At 35.6% G+C, this 19,710-nt stretch overlaps 1 protein-coding gene across 2 annotated transcripts in view; it reads right to left on the bottom strand.

Moving 5' to 3' along the window:
- Drep2 (DNA fragmentation factor-related protein 2) overlaps positions 1–19,710 on the bottom strand; it is a 128,631-nt gene that overhangs the window by 78,427 nt on the left and 30,494 nt on the right. For both annotated transcript variants that reach the window (XM_083121574.1, XM_083121575.1), the window contains exon 2: positions 8,039–8,135. In XM_083121574.1, the coding sequence (XP_082977700.1) occupies positions 8,039–8,135 (97 nt within the window). The remainder of the gene's footprint in view (positions 1–8,038; positions 8,136–19,710) is intronic.

Here is a 19,710-nt window from a genome sequence, read left to right as displayed (position 1 = left end):
TGGCAAATTATATGTTCATGGTTGACTTTGTTACATCTAACCGGGATAACCATAAGTGTGTATATGTGTATCAGTGGCGTATGCTGAGTCTAAGGCCTGGGCTATCTCACTATGATACCTGGTCCTAGGCTATGGAGGAAGGTTGATTGATTGATTGATTTGTTGTTTTAAGTCCACTTTATGCACAGTAAGGCTAATCGGGACTGGACCTACAGTTTAAAGTGGGATCCGAACCAGTTGTGCCTCCACCGGGTATCGAACCCGGGACCCCTTAATTACAAGGCGACGACGCTACCACTGCGCCATCGGGGAGGCCTATGGAGGAAGGGAAAAGACAGACTTCAGGGAAGCCACGTTGCCATCTCAACGATAGTCAGGTTGCAAACTTATAAACATTCAGCTTGCCAACTCCTAAGAATTCAGGTTGTCAACTCTTAAAAACTCAGGTTGCCAACTCCTAAGAATTCAGGTTGCCAACTCTTTAGAACTCAGGTTGCCAACTCCTAAGAATTCAGGTTGCCAACTTTTAAGAACTCAGGTTGCCAACTTCTAAGAACTCAGGTTGCCAACTCCTAAGAATTCAGGTTGCCAACTCCTAAGAATTCAGGTTGCCAACTCCTAAGAATCCAGGTTGTCAACTCTTAAGAACTCAGGTTGCCAATTTCTAAGAACTCAGGTTGCCAACTTCTAGGAACTCAGGTTGCCAACTTCTAAGAACTCAGGTTGCCAACTCCTAAGAATTCAGGTTGCCAACTTCTAATAGTTCAGGTTGCCAACTCCTAAGAATCCAGGTTGTCAACTCTTAAGAACTCAGGTTGCCAATTTCTAAGAACTCAGGTTGCCAACTTCTAAGAATTCAGGTTGCCAACTTCTAAGAATTCAGCTTGCCAACTCCTAAGAATCCAGGTTGTCAACTCCTAACAATTCAGGTTGCCAACTTCAGAATCGACATTATCTTATTTTCCAAATCAGCTCAATTCACACAGTTTCTAAGAGATTTCTCTTCAGTATTTTGCATTCTAGGCTTCAGGCTTCGCTGATAACCTAGCTAGCCTGGAATATACGCTCCTGGTGTGTATGCATGTAGAATTCGCATGTAGTTGAATTTTGCGATCTCGCCACTGGTATGATCGGCCCCGGATTCGATACCCGGTGGAGGGTCCAAAATTTCTGTTTTGGCCCAGAATCGGGAGGACAATTGCAGAGCACTTGAAAGCAATGATGGTGGACTCTGGTCTCGAAAGCTATATATATATATATATATATATATATATATATATATATATATATATATATAATATATATATATATATATAGGCATTCCATTGGCACGGGTGGGACTCGGGGACTGCATTTTTTTTTATATTAAAGTAACTATTCTACTGATAGTTAAGCAACATTTTTCTAACACTTTTCACTTTCCACTACGCCATCGAGGAGGCCCTTTTTATCCAAAAGACAAATATATATTGTTCACTCACAAGATAGGATAGAGTTACAGTTTTGCATTTAATTTAAAAAAATGAGGTTCAGGAGAACTTTCACATGGAATGCCGGGATATATATATATATATATATATATATATATATATATATATATATATGCATATAATATTTCGGCTTAATACCCGAGCTTGAAAAGAGGTCGTCTTTCGAGCTCGCCACCCGGGGTTAATGGGTTTGAGTCCCGACATGAACATGGGAGTTCTTTGAGATGGTTCCTTCATCAGTTTTATCCATTCATCACTCATGCTCATCGTCGCGATTAGTCAAAAGCGACAGAAGAAGATAGATAAAATTACACAAATGCTACACACACGCATGCGCACGAACTCCTTATATTACAGTATTCTTAAACAACAAATACTGATCTTGAAGTATATTGTGGGGTTGATATATTTGAGCGACAAGGGGGTTCCTCGTACCTTGATCCACTTATGGATGATTTTTTTTGTGTCTAATAGGCATATATATATATATATATATATATATATATATATATATATATATATATATATACATATATACACACACATGCCGAGTTCGAATCCTGGCCTGAACATGGATGTTTGTGAGTATCCATTCATCAATTTCATCATATCATCACTCATCCCCATCTTCGCAAATTAGACAAAAGTAGTACAATAAGCGAAGTAAAAGAAAGCAAATCAATCAATCAGTCAATCACAGCACAAAGAGGTGACGACATGAATATGCGCCTGTGTTCATAAATAAAAATTTTCTTTTCTTTTGCATCGGAACATAGAGCCATTTTGCACCATTGAAAGAATACAACGAATTTTTTTTAAAAAGCTGTGTAAAGAAAGTAGCTGGAGGAAAGAAAGATTCTAAGTGCAAGCTTGTAAAGGTATTTGGAGAGGACATACAACACACGTAAAAAGGTAAGGATACACTAAAACACTTCCTCTGCGACAGTGTAACCCCCCCCCCTCAAAACGATAACGCACTGTCATCATCTCCAAACATTGAAAATAAGGAGTTGGGAAGATTAAATGTTTTTCTGACAGTAAAATAGGAACATTCAATAAAAGTGCGGGAGTTCAAAATAACATTACATACATTACTCATTGAAGGTTCCAATCCTTGCAGCTATGGATGAGACTAGTGGCGGTGATTGGGTTCCAAAACTAGGGGGGGCAAGGACAGTATACTTTCCCTTGGAAATAAAATTTAGCATACTGCAGGAGCAAAAGTGGCAAAAAGGGTATGTGGGGGGGGGGGGGCAACTGCCTAATCGTTGCCACTGGGTGAGACGGCTGTGCAGATCCGAAACAGAGTTAAAATGGTCTCTTTTCGACGGGAGCAATGCTACGAGGAACGCCATGGACCAATAATGGACTTGATGGTGTGAATGGTCATCACAAGACCTCGCATTTTATGTAATATCAAAGTACATAATATGCACATAAATATGTAACAATATCTGATCAAATATGTACCAAAATATATATTATCGAAAGGATAGTTAGCTAAATATGTATTATCAAAAGGATAGTTAGTATAAAATAACATGTAATATTAAATCAAGTATCCAAGCAATTTCAAGAATTCGGTAGATATTTATTTTATTTTAACATATTCAACATAATTCTAAGGACATTAAGTTATTTAAATTTAAATTTGTATCAAATGTCTATAAAAAAACGCAGCAACGTGTACATATTGAAGAAATTTCCCACTGCCTTGAGGCAAGGAGAGCTCTTTGGAACTTTCGAAACAAATTGTAAAAAAAAGCGTTTACAGAAAGAACAATCGAATGAAAATCTACTTTTGTACTTTTTGTACAAGGAAATATATTGTGTAACTCGCTACGTACAGGAAAGTAGCTTTCTTGTCCGCCAATACGACGTTTCTAGGTGCTTTGACTAAAGCTAAAAGCTACACGAAAATATATAACCAGAAAAGAGGAGGGGGGAGAAACTTCAGCATATTTCGATAAATAACAGTTCCAGTATTCATTTATTTATTTTTGTTGTTCAATCTCTTTTGCCAGTCAATTTTAGGGGACCGTAAGCACTATGCATCTCATTAATTAGAAAATATGACATCACATGAGCTACAATTTTTCTACATCATGTTTCAGAGATCGAAAAGGATCAAGATAGGAAAAAGTACCGAAATATGTTGTTTTATGTAAAGTAAATTGGCAAATATGTAATATATGTAATATCCTGGCACATATGTAAAAATATGTAACATAAAACTTATGCAAAATTATGTCAGTTACATAATTCGTTGACATTTTCTTTTTCAATTTATGTATCTAGAAAGGAATAGAATATGTAATTATATACAAATCCGGGCTGTAGTCATTACTATAATATACTATTTTTCGTTGAGGTTTACGTTATTTTAAGCCATTAAATATTTTCATATCAAACCACACTGATACACGAAGATGTCTGAAACTTTGAATTTTCCTCCTGCTACTTTATTCTGTTCAACCATTATTCGACGAAATTATTACGAGTTTCACGGAATAGCCGCATAGCGACATCTCGTAGGGAAAAGGGGCATTGCTAACTACTCTAAGGATTTTACGGTTTCGACGGAGCACAAAGGATTAAAACAACTCTGAAAGGGGAAAAGGAAAAGAGGGCAAAATGAATACGTAAATTAACATTCCTTTCATTTCCCTTTCAAAACTTTCTCCGGGGTTTTGAAAAGCTGTCATCATCCGCAATATCTGTTCGAATTCTCTGAATTTCTTTCTTTTTAAAGTTTTCTAATTGTCTTGACTTGCCTGGACGATCTGAGCCTATGGAGGAGGAAATAGCAGACGCCAAGCACTTTTGTTTCTAGATTATAAAGTTTATCTGTCTGAACGTACACCCATTTAACAACAATTTATCACAATTTTATGTCATTTTCTTTATTTAAGTTCAGGAAGACAGATTGGCATATTTTCAGGAATGAAAATAAAAAAATAGAACAGGGGAGTCAAGCCCGGGACCCCTGGCCTAGTAGCGATATGTGCTAACCACTCTGCCACGGAGGCCGGCAGAACTCAGTATGCAAAATACATCAACATTTGTAGCTTCTTTTTCCCTCTCTAAACACACACACACACAAATATGTACATATACACACACACACAAACATACATACATACATACATACATACATACACACACACACACAGTGGAACCTCAATTATTACGTTCTTCAAGGGTTTATAGTGAAAAGTGTGGGAATATGTGAAGTCCGGATATAATTTGATTTGATTCAATTTTTGTTATTTAGCGTCGCTTTTCTGCTAATTTTGGCTAATCTCGAGGATGGAGATGAGTGGTGATATGGAGAGGTTGAAGGGACACGCACAGAGAACAGCAAAGCTGGGATTTAATCCCGGCGCCCCCGGCGTCGTAGCACGTTGTGCTAAATACTCTCTACGCGATGCGAAAATGTAAAAACCTAGGAGAGGGAGTCATTCACACACAGCGAAGCCAAAATTCTACGTTCTATTAAGGTACAAGATGAAAGAAGGAGGAAAAATTTAAAATCCAGGAACGTAAATTGATTGATTCGTTGATTTAGTTTATTTTACATCACTTTTCTGCTACTTCTTGGCTAATCGTGAAGATGAGGTTGAAATTGATAAAGGTAAATTTGCAAACATCCATGCCCAGGCCGGAATTCGAACCCGGGACTCCTGGCGTTGTAGCGCGCTGTGCTAACCACTCCACCACGGAGGTCTGCCAAGGAACGTAAAATCGGTGTCCCACTCTATATATATGAGGATATCAAAACGAGATTTTTGCAATAATGGTGTAAATCTTTCCGTCCCAACAACTTTCCACCATAAATTTATTGTATATCACTCCTTTAGTGTTTTCGATAGAAAGTTTCAAAATCGTCAGACATGAGGATGGATAGCATTGAAGATATTTGAAAAGGACAAAAGGACACTCGTTTCACGAACAAGTTAATCTTTAAACATTTTAAAGAAATATTCATGTTGCAGCATTAAATATGTCAATTAATATTGTTAACAGGGAAATAACGGTTTCCACGATGGCGTAGTGGTAACGTCCTAACCTTGTAATCAAAGGGTCCCGGGTTCGATACACGGTGGAGGCACATAGTGGTTCGTATTTCACTTTAAACTGTAGGTCCAGTCCTGATTAGCCTGCTGTGCATAAAGTGGACTTGAACAGGAAAATAAATAAATAAATCTATTGCTTAATGTCGCCGATATTTGAGGGGGAAATATTTTCTCTAGGAGCTGTAACACCAGATATCTGATATCAATTATGTTACTTAAGAATAAATATGAACTGCATATTGCGCACATTAACTGCTATACGCACAAAAGAACTAAGAAGACGGAAAATTAAGTGATAGAGTCAGGTCTGAGTGTGCCAAGTGTTTATTAATCTCTAAGAAAGGAAACAAAATATATGTACTGATGGGGAAAGAAATGTAATACGTACACTATAAACACACTTAAATTTCCCTTGATATAAAATTCAATAATTTTTATGGGAGAAAATAACAAACATTTTGTGTAGCAAAATATACAAAAAACTAATCTTAAACCGTAAATAGTGTAATTATCATTAAACTGCAAATAAACATGTCAGCTGATATTTTGCGAATGATTATTATAAAATTGCCAAACTTCAGGTACAAAGACTTTATACAATTACAGAATACACCCAGAATGTTTTCACTGGAAGAAATGTTACTGAAATTATGTATTATACGAGTTTATAGCCTCACCGATGGCACAGTGGTAGCGTCGTCGCCTTGTAATCAAGGGGTCCCGGGTTCGATACCCAGTGGAGGCACATGGTGGTTCGGATCCCACTTTAAACTGTAGGTCCAGTGCATAAAGTGGACTTAAAACACCAACTCAATGAATTATAGTTTCATTAACACACTCAACAAACATTTGCATTGTAGGTTCATATTACAGTATCAGAAAGAAAAAAATATATATTTACATATAGTTTTTTTTTCTATTTGCTTTAATCAAATGTTCAAATATTTTACAGGGCCGTTTACTAGAAAAAGCATTTCTATAAAAAAAAACATATCTACATGTATGGTGTCAAAAAACATATATGCAATTTTAAGCGTTTTAAAAAAAAATATCATCAAATTTATTTTTAACCACCCTGGTATAAACGTAAGCACATGACTTTGTAATTAATAGTTGATTGTCTACTGGTTATTCTAAGTTGACTTGATCATATTGGTATTTTTCAGAGTAAGATTTCACTACGTTATACGTACTATAGTAGCTTATAAAGGCTTTATTACAGGCACTATACTTCTATGTGGTGCCAAATGCCTGTGAAATAGCTCCATTGGAATTAGCCAATAAGATTTCCAATAAGTCACGTGCATTTGCTTACACTTAGAATGGGCTCCCCCCCCGCCCCAGACTTCAAACTATTGTGATCGCGAATCGGGGTGACTTTTTACACCTAGCGCTAAAATCTTGAACTTGCTGCTTTAGAAGTTGTTGTTTTTTCAAGTTAACTGAAGTTACATATTATTAACTCTTAATAAAATATCACAAGAGCACATCAAAATATTTCAAAGTTTCTGTCGAAAGTACAATTTATATTAAATAAACTTTTTATACCACAATTATAAATTAACTTCATTGTACTTTTTCTTCAAATACTGAAAATTTTGAAATCATAGTATATATTTATTACACCTTTACTGGGTTCCACCGATATGCATACCCAAATACCAGAATTACGTCAAAATATCAAGCTGACGCAGTCTTCCAGATTTCTACTCTAGTTCTAAACGTCTATGAAATCATTATACAGGGTGTCCACGAATTAAGGGTGCACCTGTTCTCAATCTGTAACTTTTGTATTAATTGAGATAGTATTTTTCTTTCCTTTTAATCTTTCTTTACCCGGATGTAAAATCTGACTGACATAACAGAAGAAGTGGATGTTGTTTAGAATGGCAGCAAGTCGACTAAGTATTGAGCAGTGTGTCAAATGTGTATGTGTATTTTCCATTACCAATAACGTGTAGCTGAAGTTCAGCGACGAATGCTGCAGGAATTCGAACTTCTAGCACTTAAAAGTGACGCTATCTCGAGAATCAACAAGTTATTTGGTGCAACCCGAAGTGTTGCACTTAATAATCTGGTAAGCCACGAACAGATACAAGGAAAGCCAATTACGTCTCCAAGCTTGCATTGATATAAATAGAGCTCATATTGATAACTATGTGGAAAACAGATAAAATTGTCATTGTGATGTCTAACTTACTATCTTCAGAAAATAAAAAGTTGCCAATATTTTAAATATGTTCTCATTATTAAACGTAATTGATGATTAAAAGGTGCTCCCTTAATTCGTAACCACCCTCTACATTGAAAAAAATTCAAAATTTACATTTTGCAAGATAGAAATATATGGATCCTGTGTACAGTCACTGACACTTCTGGGTTGTAACGACCCCATTGACTTTCAATGCAATGATTACAACCCAGATGTGTCCGTGACTGTACAAGAGACAAATACAAATGTCATTCACTTACCTCTACACACAAGTTCCTCAAAACTGCTCACTACTAGCGCTTTCCGCACATTTCTCCAACTGTCCCATATCTTAAAGGGCCTCTTCCCTCGCGCCTCCTGCAAGAAATAGAAAAATATTTTAACATGATATTACTGCGGACTCAAGACAGTCCCTATGCTAAAATTGTTATTAAAACTTCTTTATGTTTTAGTCAAGTCCTAGGGAACTAGTTTTATACTACACACTATTGACTGATCGAATTGGTGTTTTAAGTTCACTTTATGCACAGTAAGGCTAATCGGGACTGGACCTACAGTTTAAAGTGGGATCCACTACACACTATTATTTGAAGTTTGGGTGTAAGGGATACGGCCAGAATAACAGATTGTTATGAGCAGGGAACGGATTTATATATTTACATATTTAGATATCTAAGTATAGTATATTCACTTATTTTTTAAAAAAATATAGAATTAAATATGTACTTAGAATTGTGAAAAATGGCAATTTTCATTAAGCAAGTTTCTCGTCAAGCTAAGTACATGGCATTAATTGTTATGCGAAATTTAAATACAAAATGGAACTTTTTTTATATATATCAAAACAATCGATTAGAAAACTAGGCTCATATGACATTAATTATAATGAAAAATTCATGTACAAAACGTCTATTATTTTCTGTTATCAAAACAATGGATTACCAGACTTTCATAAGTGCTAAAACGTGACTCTCCTCCTGTTGACTGAAACTGCTTTTAATATCGCATGAAGTAATGGAAATATATTTAAAATAAGCAATGGATTTCACCTCGAAAGCTTGAGCTTGCATTCTGTATTGTTGACAAGAATGATAGAATAACAGGTGTATTGTCTATTTCCAACATTTAAAATAGACAGAGAGTTATACGCCTTCATGGCGTGGTGCTATGCACAGGGGAACACTTTACTTTTTTTGAGTATAGAACGAACAGAAAAAAAGGATGAACGGAAAACATTCGGTATTTGACACAAGAATGAATATGTAGTAATAACATCTTACGAGCTTAAGTAACACAATTCGCAAACATAGCACATATAAAGATATGTATTTATACATATAAATCCGTTTCGTGGTGATTTTTATAGCTTTTACATTTCTTATGTCATACGATCCTGAAATGTGTAGAAATTCATGTTAGTAAGGGATCAATCGAATTAAAGTGCTTAGTTAGGCGTATGAAAGCATATAGGACCATCTATATTAGGTCACATTTAGCATATTTTCACGTTTGGAAGGTATTTAGAACCTTCTTTATACACCTATTTCCGAGGTGGATTAAAATCGATCCTCTTGAGTCAGTTGAAGTAGAATCAAGCCTTTATGGATACAAGACTACTGGCTGGAAATAGGCTATCATTTGCATTTGAAAATTAGTATAAAGTATTTGTAGCTATATCTCAGCACACTGTACTGATATTTGGAATAAAATATATAGTCCTATGGTTTCAAATTTCATACTTATACAGTGAAACCCCGATTTTACGTTTCCCGATTTTACATTCTGCCACAATATACATTCAATCTTCATGATTCCAATAAACATATTGTAAATTTTCTCAGATTTTATATTTTCCTGCTTATTAAGATTTTTCATGTTGGTCATGTAAAATCCGATAATAATTTCATGTTCAGAATTGAAATGTAATTTCTGCACATCACTATGTTACACTGCAAGGATTCTTGCTAATTAGATGTTCTCTAAGGCTCTACCCGTAAAAAACAAAAAGTTTCAGCGTCAACATAAAAACATTATTTTTTTTTCCTTTCGCTGCAAGAAACCCTTACTCCATTTGCAGTCGGGTGATTTGAAAATAAAAAGGCGAACCCAACTTTGTGATTGAGGGAGTATTTAGGAGCCCCAACCAGGTTAATGAGGGGAGCTTTTTCTCCCCTTATTCTCCACTTGGTTGTCGCATTTGGCTAGCTGCCTGAATCTGGGCGAACGCCTGCAAAAAGCTTATTACACTTCGGAACTTTTATTCAAACTTATTAACATTCGCGAAAGTTATTGGGTAATGTATTTCATCCACAGTTATTTGGGGGGAAATAACAGGCCGATATCGTTGTAGACAACAATGAAGATTTGATTGTCAGGCTTTGCGCATAGTGTGTTTGATAGGGCCGAGTATGGATTACGCATTGCATCAGTATACTCAACTACGTAAATCGGTATCTGATATTACGAATTTCGGTGTAATAGTGTAGGGTGTAAGGGACAGAGCCTACCATTTGTCCTACACCTTTTCCAAGACTGGGAAATGTAGCTTAAGTCTATGGTTGCAGCGATACCTCATAGTTGTGCTTAAGTGTCAATGCATATCACTTGAATTTTTTTGCAAAATCAGATTCCATCAATGGGATATAATGGGTCACTCTTTCCAGACACCCAAATGTTAACCTCCCTTCAAAACAGTACACTCTGGGCTGCATTTTGCAGGCTATCGAGGCTCTGGCGTCTCAACTCACGGCCAGTATAATCCTCCCTGTATGTTAATGATTGTCCCTGCATCCATTTCATCTTATCAGCATTCATTCTCATCTTCGCGATTAGCCAAAGGCAGAAAATCAGACAAACAGATTCCATCAATTAGGTCTCACCAATGCAAAGAGGCTAGGTCATAGGTTAAAAAATACTTCTCTGCTTGCAGTCAACAGACAGAATGAGAAAGAAAATCACAAAAAACATATACAGTACAACTTGTGTGTATTTTTGTATTGGTATTGTATTTTGATTGTTCAGTGTTGCTTTCTACCTAGGCTAATCTCGAAAATGAGGATGAGTAATGATGAGATGAAATGGACGAAGGGACAGACAATATACCAATGTCCAGGTCGGAACACGAACCCAGAACCGTCACATTGGAGATCATGATTCGGACCACTGACGCGACCAGGAAAGAGGGGTCCTTGTCTATCTTTTCTAAACAACACAATTAAAGGACGTCAAGTGCATGAAAAGATGTTAAAATGTATGATTGACTACTAAAAAAGATGAAATAACACCCTTATAGTCACATTATTATCCTTTAGAAGCTTAAGAAGCAAGAATAATGAAAACATAGCAACAATCAATTACCAAATATCATTTTAATCATGTACCTCACTATGAATCATCACATGATAACCAGTGCAGTGATATGCGTATTAACATATTGTATTTTCCCAAGTTATTCTCATTATTGGTTGTTTTTCATTTACAAAGGAGAAACGTGATAAAAAATAAAGCTTTAGTGTCACATAGACCACCTAGTGTGGTGACCATGTTTGTGACACTATTAACAACTTTTTATTTATTTATATCTTGGTTTACATAAAAATCATAAAATCAAAATTCTGCACCTTGCCTTGTCTTACAACGCTATGTTTTGTTGAGAATGAGAATTAAGATAGGAATACTATCTACAAATGCTTGATACATACATCTATAAAAAATTGTCTCCCGATGACGTAGTGGGTTGCAATCAAGGGGTTACGGGTTCGATACCCTGTGGAGGCACAAGTGGTTCGGATCCCACTTTAAACTGTAGGTCACTGCGCCATCGGGGAGGCCCTTCATAGAATTAGATACACCCTTTCCCCTTTATCTTTGGAGCAAAGGCCGCGCATAGCGGCAGAGAAGAAGAGGAAATCGAGTGGGCAGAGCAAAGCAGTACACACTGCTGGGAAGGTTGGTAATTGCAGTCGGTTTCGTCCCCTCCACGCACGCAATCCCGTTCCTCCCTTCTCGCCGTCTCGTGTCACTACTTCCGCAAAGACTTGTTTTCGTTCGCATGTTCCACAGATAGATGGGACAGAGCGTAAAAGAATACATTTTTAGTGGTGGTTCGTTCGATTCCCGTTGGGAGGGAGCCCTTAAAATTTCGGCGTTGACCCAGCGTCGTGAGGACAACTGGGAAGCTACTTGGAAAGAAGAAGTAACGGTCTCCAATCTCAAAAGCCAGAAAACAGCGGCGATGGGATTCGATGCACTGGACACGAAGCACCCAATGAAAAACAGCTCTCGCAGGCCATCGTCCCAAAGCAGTTTCACACTGCAGTTTGGTACGTACGTCTTCACTTCCCGATCGACCTCTAGCTTGTGAGAGCTTTCCCTTATTCAGTTCCCGACAGAATTAGAAACCGTCTTTAAACCCATCGTTAATACCCTAGAACTACCAATCAGCATTGAGGAGCAAGCACACTGGCCAGCTGAAGTAGGAAGAAGAAAGGCAATAGATGTTCGACTGTTTATTCAAGGCAGCTTAAAGAAGAACAAAACATTCCACCAATACAACTCAACTATATAAATGATTGAGGGGAACATTTTGCTTTGTTGAGGGAAGAGTATTGTTTAAAATAAATAGTTCGTATGTCTAAGTTTCCTACTGTGATACTGTTATTTTACGTTCACAACCGACACGAATACTATTTTGAAGTAAACAGTAAACACTGAACAGCCACATATGTTGTTGGCTGTAACAAATAGACTGTGCTGTGTGTAGCACCGCAATAAATAACACCTAGTGTTGTAATGATATATAAATTATGAATTGTAATTATTTATTCATGGCCTTCAAAGTAAATTTCACAATAAGTATTTTATGAGCAAAGAAATGTCAATGTAATATATAAAAAAATATGCTAACTTATCGTAAACACCACAATTTTCGCACTTCAAATGTAAAATTTATGTAATTTATTTCACTATTTCGTGTTGGGAAATACATTTCAAAACTGTACGGAGAAGGGTTTCATTAGAACTTTCATCGTGACTTTATGCTAGTGTGTCCGTAAAGTGGTATATCAACTTGAAATAGCATATGTTATAGACTCACATTCACTGCTACGGGTTACATGTGATACATTCTTCAACAGTGCCAATGTTATTCTCTTTTTCTTTTAAGAGAAAACATTATTTTCCCAAATCTTCAGCAGTTATTAGCATCTAAACTTGCGAAGTTGTATACCGTGTTTATGCAGTTGCCATTTTAAAGATGCGATTTTAAGGATGGAGTGAGACCCCCTTTGCCGCCTTTGCGAACTGAAGGTAGTTTCCAGTCGGAGCTGGGTTGGGAAGTAAAGATGCACCTAACTGCCGTGTAAGACTGGCTTTAGAGAGCTGTTTTGCCATGATAAGTTTTGAAAATGATGAAGTTCAGAGCGCTTAAACCGCATGAACAACACCAGATAAGCTGCAATAGAACATCTGAGCAGTGACAAAGAGAAGGTGAGTTTTGGTACGGAAATTGTCCCACTTTATGACGAAAAACCGGCGCTGGAGGCGTTTTCAGAGAAAGAGAAAACCTGCATTTACCATCTGTTGCTCCGTGGCGATTGTGGCGTGACCAATTTGAGTGGCACGGTTTTAACAAAGGGATACAAGGGGGAGATATGGCAGATTGTGGTCAGTCACGCAAAGTCAGGCATGCTGTCATTTTGAATCGAAAACCTCTCCCAGCCGAGCCATCACGTGCAAGAGGGTGTTGCAATTATCAGATGAGCATTTACCTGCGTCACGAATAACCGTAATGTCTTTTATTTTTTATCTCCCGTTGCTGTAACATGCAACAGCATCAAGTGGTTCTCGGTGATTTGAGTGACTTCATTTTGAACCATCCAAGAGATGGTCTCTTGGGTCGATCTCTTAATCAGCTCACAACAGATAAGCATTACCATATACTGCCAAATGCTTCCTTAAGCATTCATGTTATATAATCCACAATTAAATATTCGTTATCTTATTTTACATGAAGGAACGAATCCTTGATCTTGCATTTCAGTTAAGAAACACACACACACGTGTAGATATCCTTTCTCGTAGTTGTAATTCTTCTTAAACATTTGCATGTGAAAATATAAAACGGTAATCAATGTTTTAACAATTAATAATTAATGTGTAAGAGAGTTGACAGTATTTTCTATTCATTTGCAAATAAATCTCAAATTAATAGTATGCCCATTCTGCTACATTCCCACATTCATAATTATTTAATCGCACCACTTGCAATACATTGTCGCAACACAACTTGCTATTGTTCACTTAAATTAATTATCATTAATTAATAAAATGAGATTTTTCGTTGTAAATAATGTTTATTGTTTCCATATGTGTTATGTTCACTATTTGAGTAAACATAATGCAGCGACGTGGAAAATTTTTAGAACTTTTTTTAGATTTAACCTTACGGGATTGGTTTTACGACAGATGTTTTCGTGCACCGTTGTTTTGATACAGGTTTTCTTCTAACGTAGATAAACTTCAAATCGTTGATGAATAACAATAGGATGAAAAACCATGATATAAGTTATACCCTTATTTGAGGAACTAATTAAATTAACAATGCAGAGCTTGGTATAAAAACATCCAAGCAAACACTGATTATGATCTCATAACTTATAGGAAACCTAATGTTCCCAGTACATTCATTATTGTTCATATATTTTTCTCAATTGCAATATTAGTGTCAATTTATTTGTGCTTCAAGGGTAACATACAGTGAATACATAGCAGGGTATGAGGGAGGCTGGGGATCCTCACAATACACCCAATTGTCCTTGCAAAACAAGTAATATTTAATACTACAACACAAATATTCCCATTGATTTTTGAGTGTAAACATGTTCAAGATATATATTCACATTTCATGCTTTCAAATGCCAATCGATAACAATACATTCGAATTTATCCTTATGAACACTTAACAATATTTTCAGTATCTGTTTTTGTTCACTAAAAGAGTAATAGATTAATATATTTAAAGAAAATTTCATAGAATGCAAAGCTTCTCCTTTCATTATTTTCATAGAAGTCAATGAACTGCTTTCGGAATTTCATGTAGGTTTTACACAAATCATACAAATGTCAATTTATTACTGGTTCTATAAAATACGGTTATGTGGATTATAAAATTCGCAATATACGTTTTGCAAAAATGGAATAATAATTCATGAAAAATAAACATTTAGCATATCTTCGTCAAGAAGATCAATGTGCAGTTATTATATTATTCTAACCAACAATGATAAATTCATTTTACCTCCTAGAACACCTACATTCATCACTGGATCCCCACAAGCAAAATTTCAATCCTCATATTTTTCCTTTGCAAAAAGTCAAGAAAAAAACTCCTATTCTATTAGGACCGTACTTTCTATGTCATCTGTAGAATATACAATAAATATATATATATATATATATATATATATATAAATAATTTATTGTGCCAGAAACAAGGTAAACCGGAAATCGTTAAGTTGAAAAGTATCATAAGAATTTCTATCCTTACACGACTCGCATAATAACTATTCATCTAATGAAAATATTGCACATGGAAAGCTTCTACAATAAAGCATATCACGCATAAATGAAATCTATTACTTTTTTGTTTGATATATACACTATGCGAAACTTAAAAAGGCTATTTCTGTTTTAGAGGTTTCAATCAATTTTTCACTCGGAAGAACATGAAATCGTTTCAACTTTTTTTTTATACTATGTAAATTTTCGACATTTTTGTGTCAAAGCAAGTTCTTTTTACACAGAAAATAAATACTAATAACTGATCAATATCCAATGCATTTTATAATCAGGATAATTTTATTTATTATTATTTTAGATTTTGAATCAAAAAAGGTAAAGTGCTCTCCTGTGCTTTGCATCACGCAATGAAGACGTATAGGGGGTGTGGAGTTAGGGCCCTACACACTTCCTTGATCACGGCCATAGGTGATGTGATCAGCACCACACCCCTGGCCGCCTTTAACCCCACAGAGTTTCCTCCAGGTACCCACTTTATACGACGCTGAGTGGGCGCCGGAGCCGCTTGAACAGGTAGGAAAATCCAGGTTCTCCCAGCTGGGGATCGCACCCGGGTTCCTCGCATGGTAGCCAGACGGCCCTAACGACTTTTTTTTTAAAGGGATACCCCTATTCGGCAGTATCTCCCGTTATTCCCACATTTCTCAAACTTTCACACATGTCAATTTTTACTGTATTCTCGTTTTTACTAATTTCGGAGAAACACAAACATCAAAGTCCTAGCCAGGATTCGAACCCGGACCCCTGACTTCGTCGCGCGCTATGCTAACCACTCCGCCACTGAGGTCGAGCACGACTGAGCTACCGCGGCATACATAAAGATTTTGAATCTCTTAGCTAAATGTTTGACAATTAATTCCAGTAAGTCATCAAAACACTCCGCGTGGGTTACTTTTCGGAATGCTACGTACATATATAGATTGATTCGAACCTGTGGTATCAGGTAAAAAAATCGAATAAACAAAAGTTATCACCAAGCACATATATTGTGTGTAAACAATAGAGTTTTAAATATTTTGAAAATATTTCTTTCTATTTCATATAAAACAACTGGGGAAGACATAATTCATAATCTAAGTACGAGTACCATTGTCATTGAATTTGTAATACCTAAGGTAAAGTGCTTCTTCTATACAATACACTTTTTATAATTACTGAATAGGGATATGCCTGCGTGATGGCCTCAATATCACAATATGTCTGTCAAAATATTTTAAGACACAATACATCAAGTGTGAGTGTTTTGAAAACAGATTGTTATTAGTTGAGAACCTCAATATCGTTGCCTTCTACGTGTACTAAAATTTCAGAAGAGTTAACTTAGTTTAAGTACTTTGCAGTAAACCTTGCTGGTTAAAATATAGAAGATGACACTCAAAGTGGAACATGATATTCATCTGCCTTAGACTGTGGTCCTCAGATAACAGCTAATGCAAATCCTCCTAGAACATGTAATTATCTTCCTCCCACTCGGCGGGTAAATGTCACACTCGGGATTCCTTGTAAATATCATTCAAAACACCATGATTCACATGATTCATGGCTATCCTTACATCATAATGATGAGGAAATTGCTGGAACGATAATAGTTTTAGCAAGACAACGCTACAGCTCATGCTTGACCGATAATGTGTTCGAAATGAAAATAGAACCTGGAACCTCCCTCTGAATTAATCTCAGGGCGCAATTTTCTAAAATTATTCCTAACTAAGGAAAGAAAATTTAATATCCTTTGTACCGTCATACTTGTGTCTTGTCATTCATAATACTTTTTACAAACTTAATTTTCATGTAGAAAAAATATTATTTTACTGCTATTTCAAAATATTTGTAAAACAAAAGTTATCCTGGAACTGTAAATTATAATTACACAATGTTACATTTGAAAACAATAAAAATTGACTGCAGCTTTTAGTAAATGTATTAGTTGTTCTTAATTATTTTACAATAACAATTTTATGAATTTACTTTCATTAAGTATATTATAACTCTAAAATATATAATTAAATATAGATAGATAAATACCTAAATCACCCTTTTCCATTTTCTTCACTTCTGACAGTCAGTACAAATCTAAATTAGTTAACCTTTAGATTTGTGAGAACATTGCCGCACACCTTTTCAACCGTGAGGATTATTTCATGTTAACTCGAAAATTTTTCTTTCTTCTTTGATCTTCCTCCGCTGACAAAATTTGAAAATTTGCATGACAGAAATTTGGAAAATTTTGATAATGTTCTGCAGTGTTCCTTTTTATTAGAAGAAATATATCTACAGGAAAGTAAATAAATTGGCCCTGAAAACGTTCATGTAGATTCTTAGTCAATTTTCTAATAGATCTCATTTTCAAAATTGTAAGTATCTTTCTATTACCCGATTCTTGGATAACGGCTCTAAGTATGGTAAAATTATCCCTCCATTCAATATTGCCCCTGCTAAACGCTTCTCTGACTTTGTTTTACTTCGTCTTTCTTGAAAGAAAAGTCGTATGAAACTATTGGGATGAATTCAAGCCAGCTCCCGATTTTTGTACTGAAAATGCCTGTGGTCACTTTAAAACAGGATCTTTAGTGTGGTGTTTGCATATAGTGATGCTTCGAATTAAAAAATGCAAATGTAGAAAATTATTGCATCCCAAAAGGAAACTGCGTATATAAGAGCACGGAGATTTGTACATACACCACAAATAACTATCTTTAGTAAAATGAAAAGATATTTTTATTATTCTGAAAATGTCTTCAAAGCATAATCATATTAATGAATAAAGCATACTACATCCTTTCTCTTTAAACAATATGTATCAAAGCCATTCCGTTCTTTTCGACATTCTGATAAGTATACTAATGGAACATAAGGAATTTATTTATTATAAGTGTTTGTTTGCTAGACGCTAAGGCTGCTGTACAAAAAGAATCAATATTCATCTAAATAATTCATCTAAATGGTTTCCTTTAACTGAAGTAGAATTATGAAAGGACAGTAATGGGTAGAACTACCGCAGCTCCATGCACTTGATCACCTCTCCTCTGGATGCACTAAGACTCCGAAAGTCTTGAGACGGTCATCTGCACGGCTACTGTCTTTGACAATGATTGGAAAGTTGCTCTGTAAAAGTAACTTGGTTACAGTTACCGTTACTTAAAAAGTAACAATGTTTCATTTACAGGTACTTTATTTGATATAAGTTGTATAATTCATGTATGAATTGCAAGCAAGCGCTTCTTTCTTCAGCGATTTCATAAAGAAACAATATTAACGTTCGTTATTTCATAATAATATATATTTTAAAATATTACACTTTAAAAGTCATAATGTTCAAAGAAAATTCTGTACCTGAAATTTGATTTGTTTCTTGAGGAAACAATAATTGTATTCTTGGTTTCGGTTTCCTATGAAATAGTTAATCATGTTTTCCAAAAATAAAAGTTTGTCATGGCCTACTAAATATATAGTGTATACACACACACATACATACACAGACACACACGTATATATACATGTTTTGTGTATGTCTTCGAATTACTATTTTTTCACTGAGGTTTGTCTGATGTGAAAGGTGAATGTATGTTTATTATTATTCTATGTTTTTATATGTGAACCGAATTATGAATGTATATTATGAACTATGTGTACAATATGGTTGAGTGTAAGACAAGGCATGAGCCTTAATTTCCATCACACAAAATAAGAGGTATATAAATAAATAATCAAATAAATTTGTTAATTGCTATGGAAACAAGAAACTGTGACATGTCCGGATAGTAGTCGCGGATACGTCCAACTTTTAAAAAAGAATTTCCTCTAAGCATATGCAGTGGTGGTTTTGGCGATACTATAATTTTAATAATCATCAATTCGCTCACTTTTAGGTGAGAATTTAGTCCAAGACGTTGAAAAACTCGAGTTGAAGACATTTCCTTCTGTGCGAAAACATGCAGAAAGTAACTACAATATTAACTCGTAATTTCAATGCTAATTTTGAAGGCCAAAATTTTAATGCAGTCAAGACACGCGAATATGTTGAAAAGAACATTTAAACACTTAAACACATAAAATGTATGTAAATATAATCCTAATATTCAGCGTTAAGAATGAAAAATTTGTGTTACTGACTTAGTGATTTTAGTGTTACTTTTTGTATGACTTAGTTAGTGACCTTAGAAATCTTAATTAGAAATAACTTGATGAGATTTTAATATTAGTTATGCCTCATCTTATAATAAAATATAATATAATATATTGACCTGTGGCCGCGGTGGCTCAGTCGGTAACGCGTCTGACTACCATGCTCAAGGTCCCGGGTTCGATCCCCGGCCGGTTCAAATCCGGGAACTTTTCTAACGGTGGAAGCGGC

Source organism: Lepisma saccharinum, chromosome 4 (genome assembly GCF_977018435.1).
Source record: "Lepisma saccharinum chromosome 4, izLepSacc3.1, whole genome shotgun sequence".
Taxonomy (NCBI): Eukaryota; Metazoa; Arthropoda; class Insecta; order Zygentoma; family Lepismatidae; genus Lepisma; species Lepisma saccharinum.
This window is presented reverse-complemented; position numbering and strand designations above follow the sequence as displayed.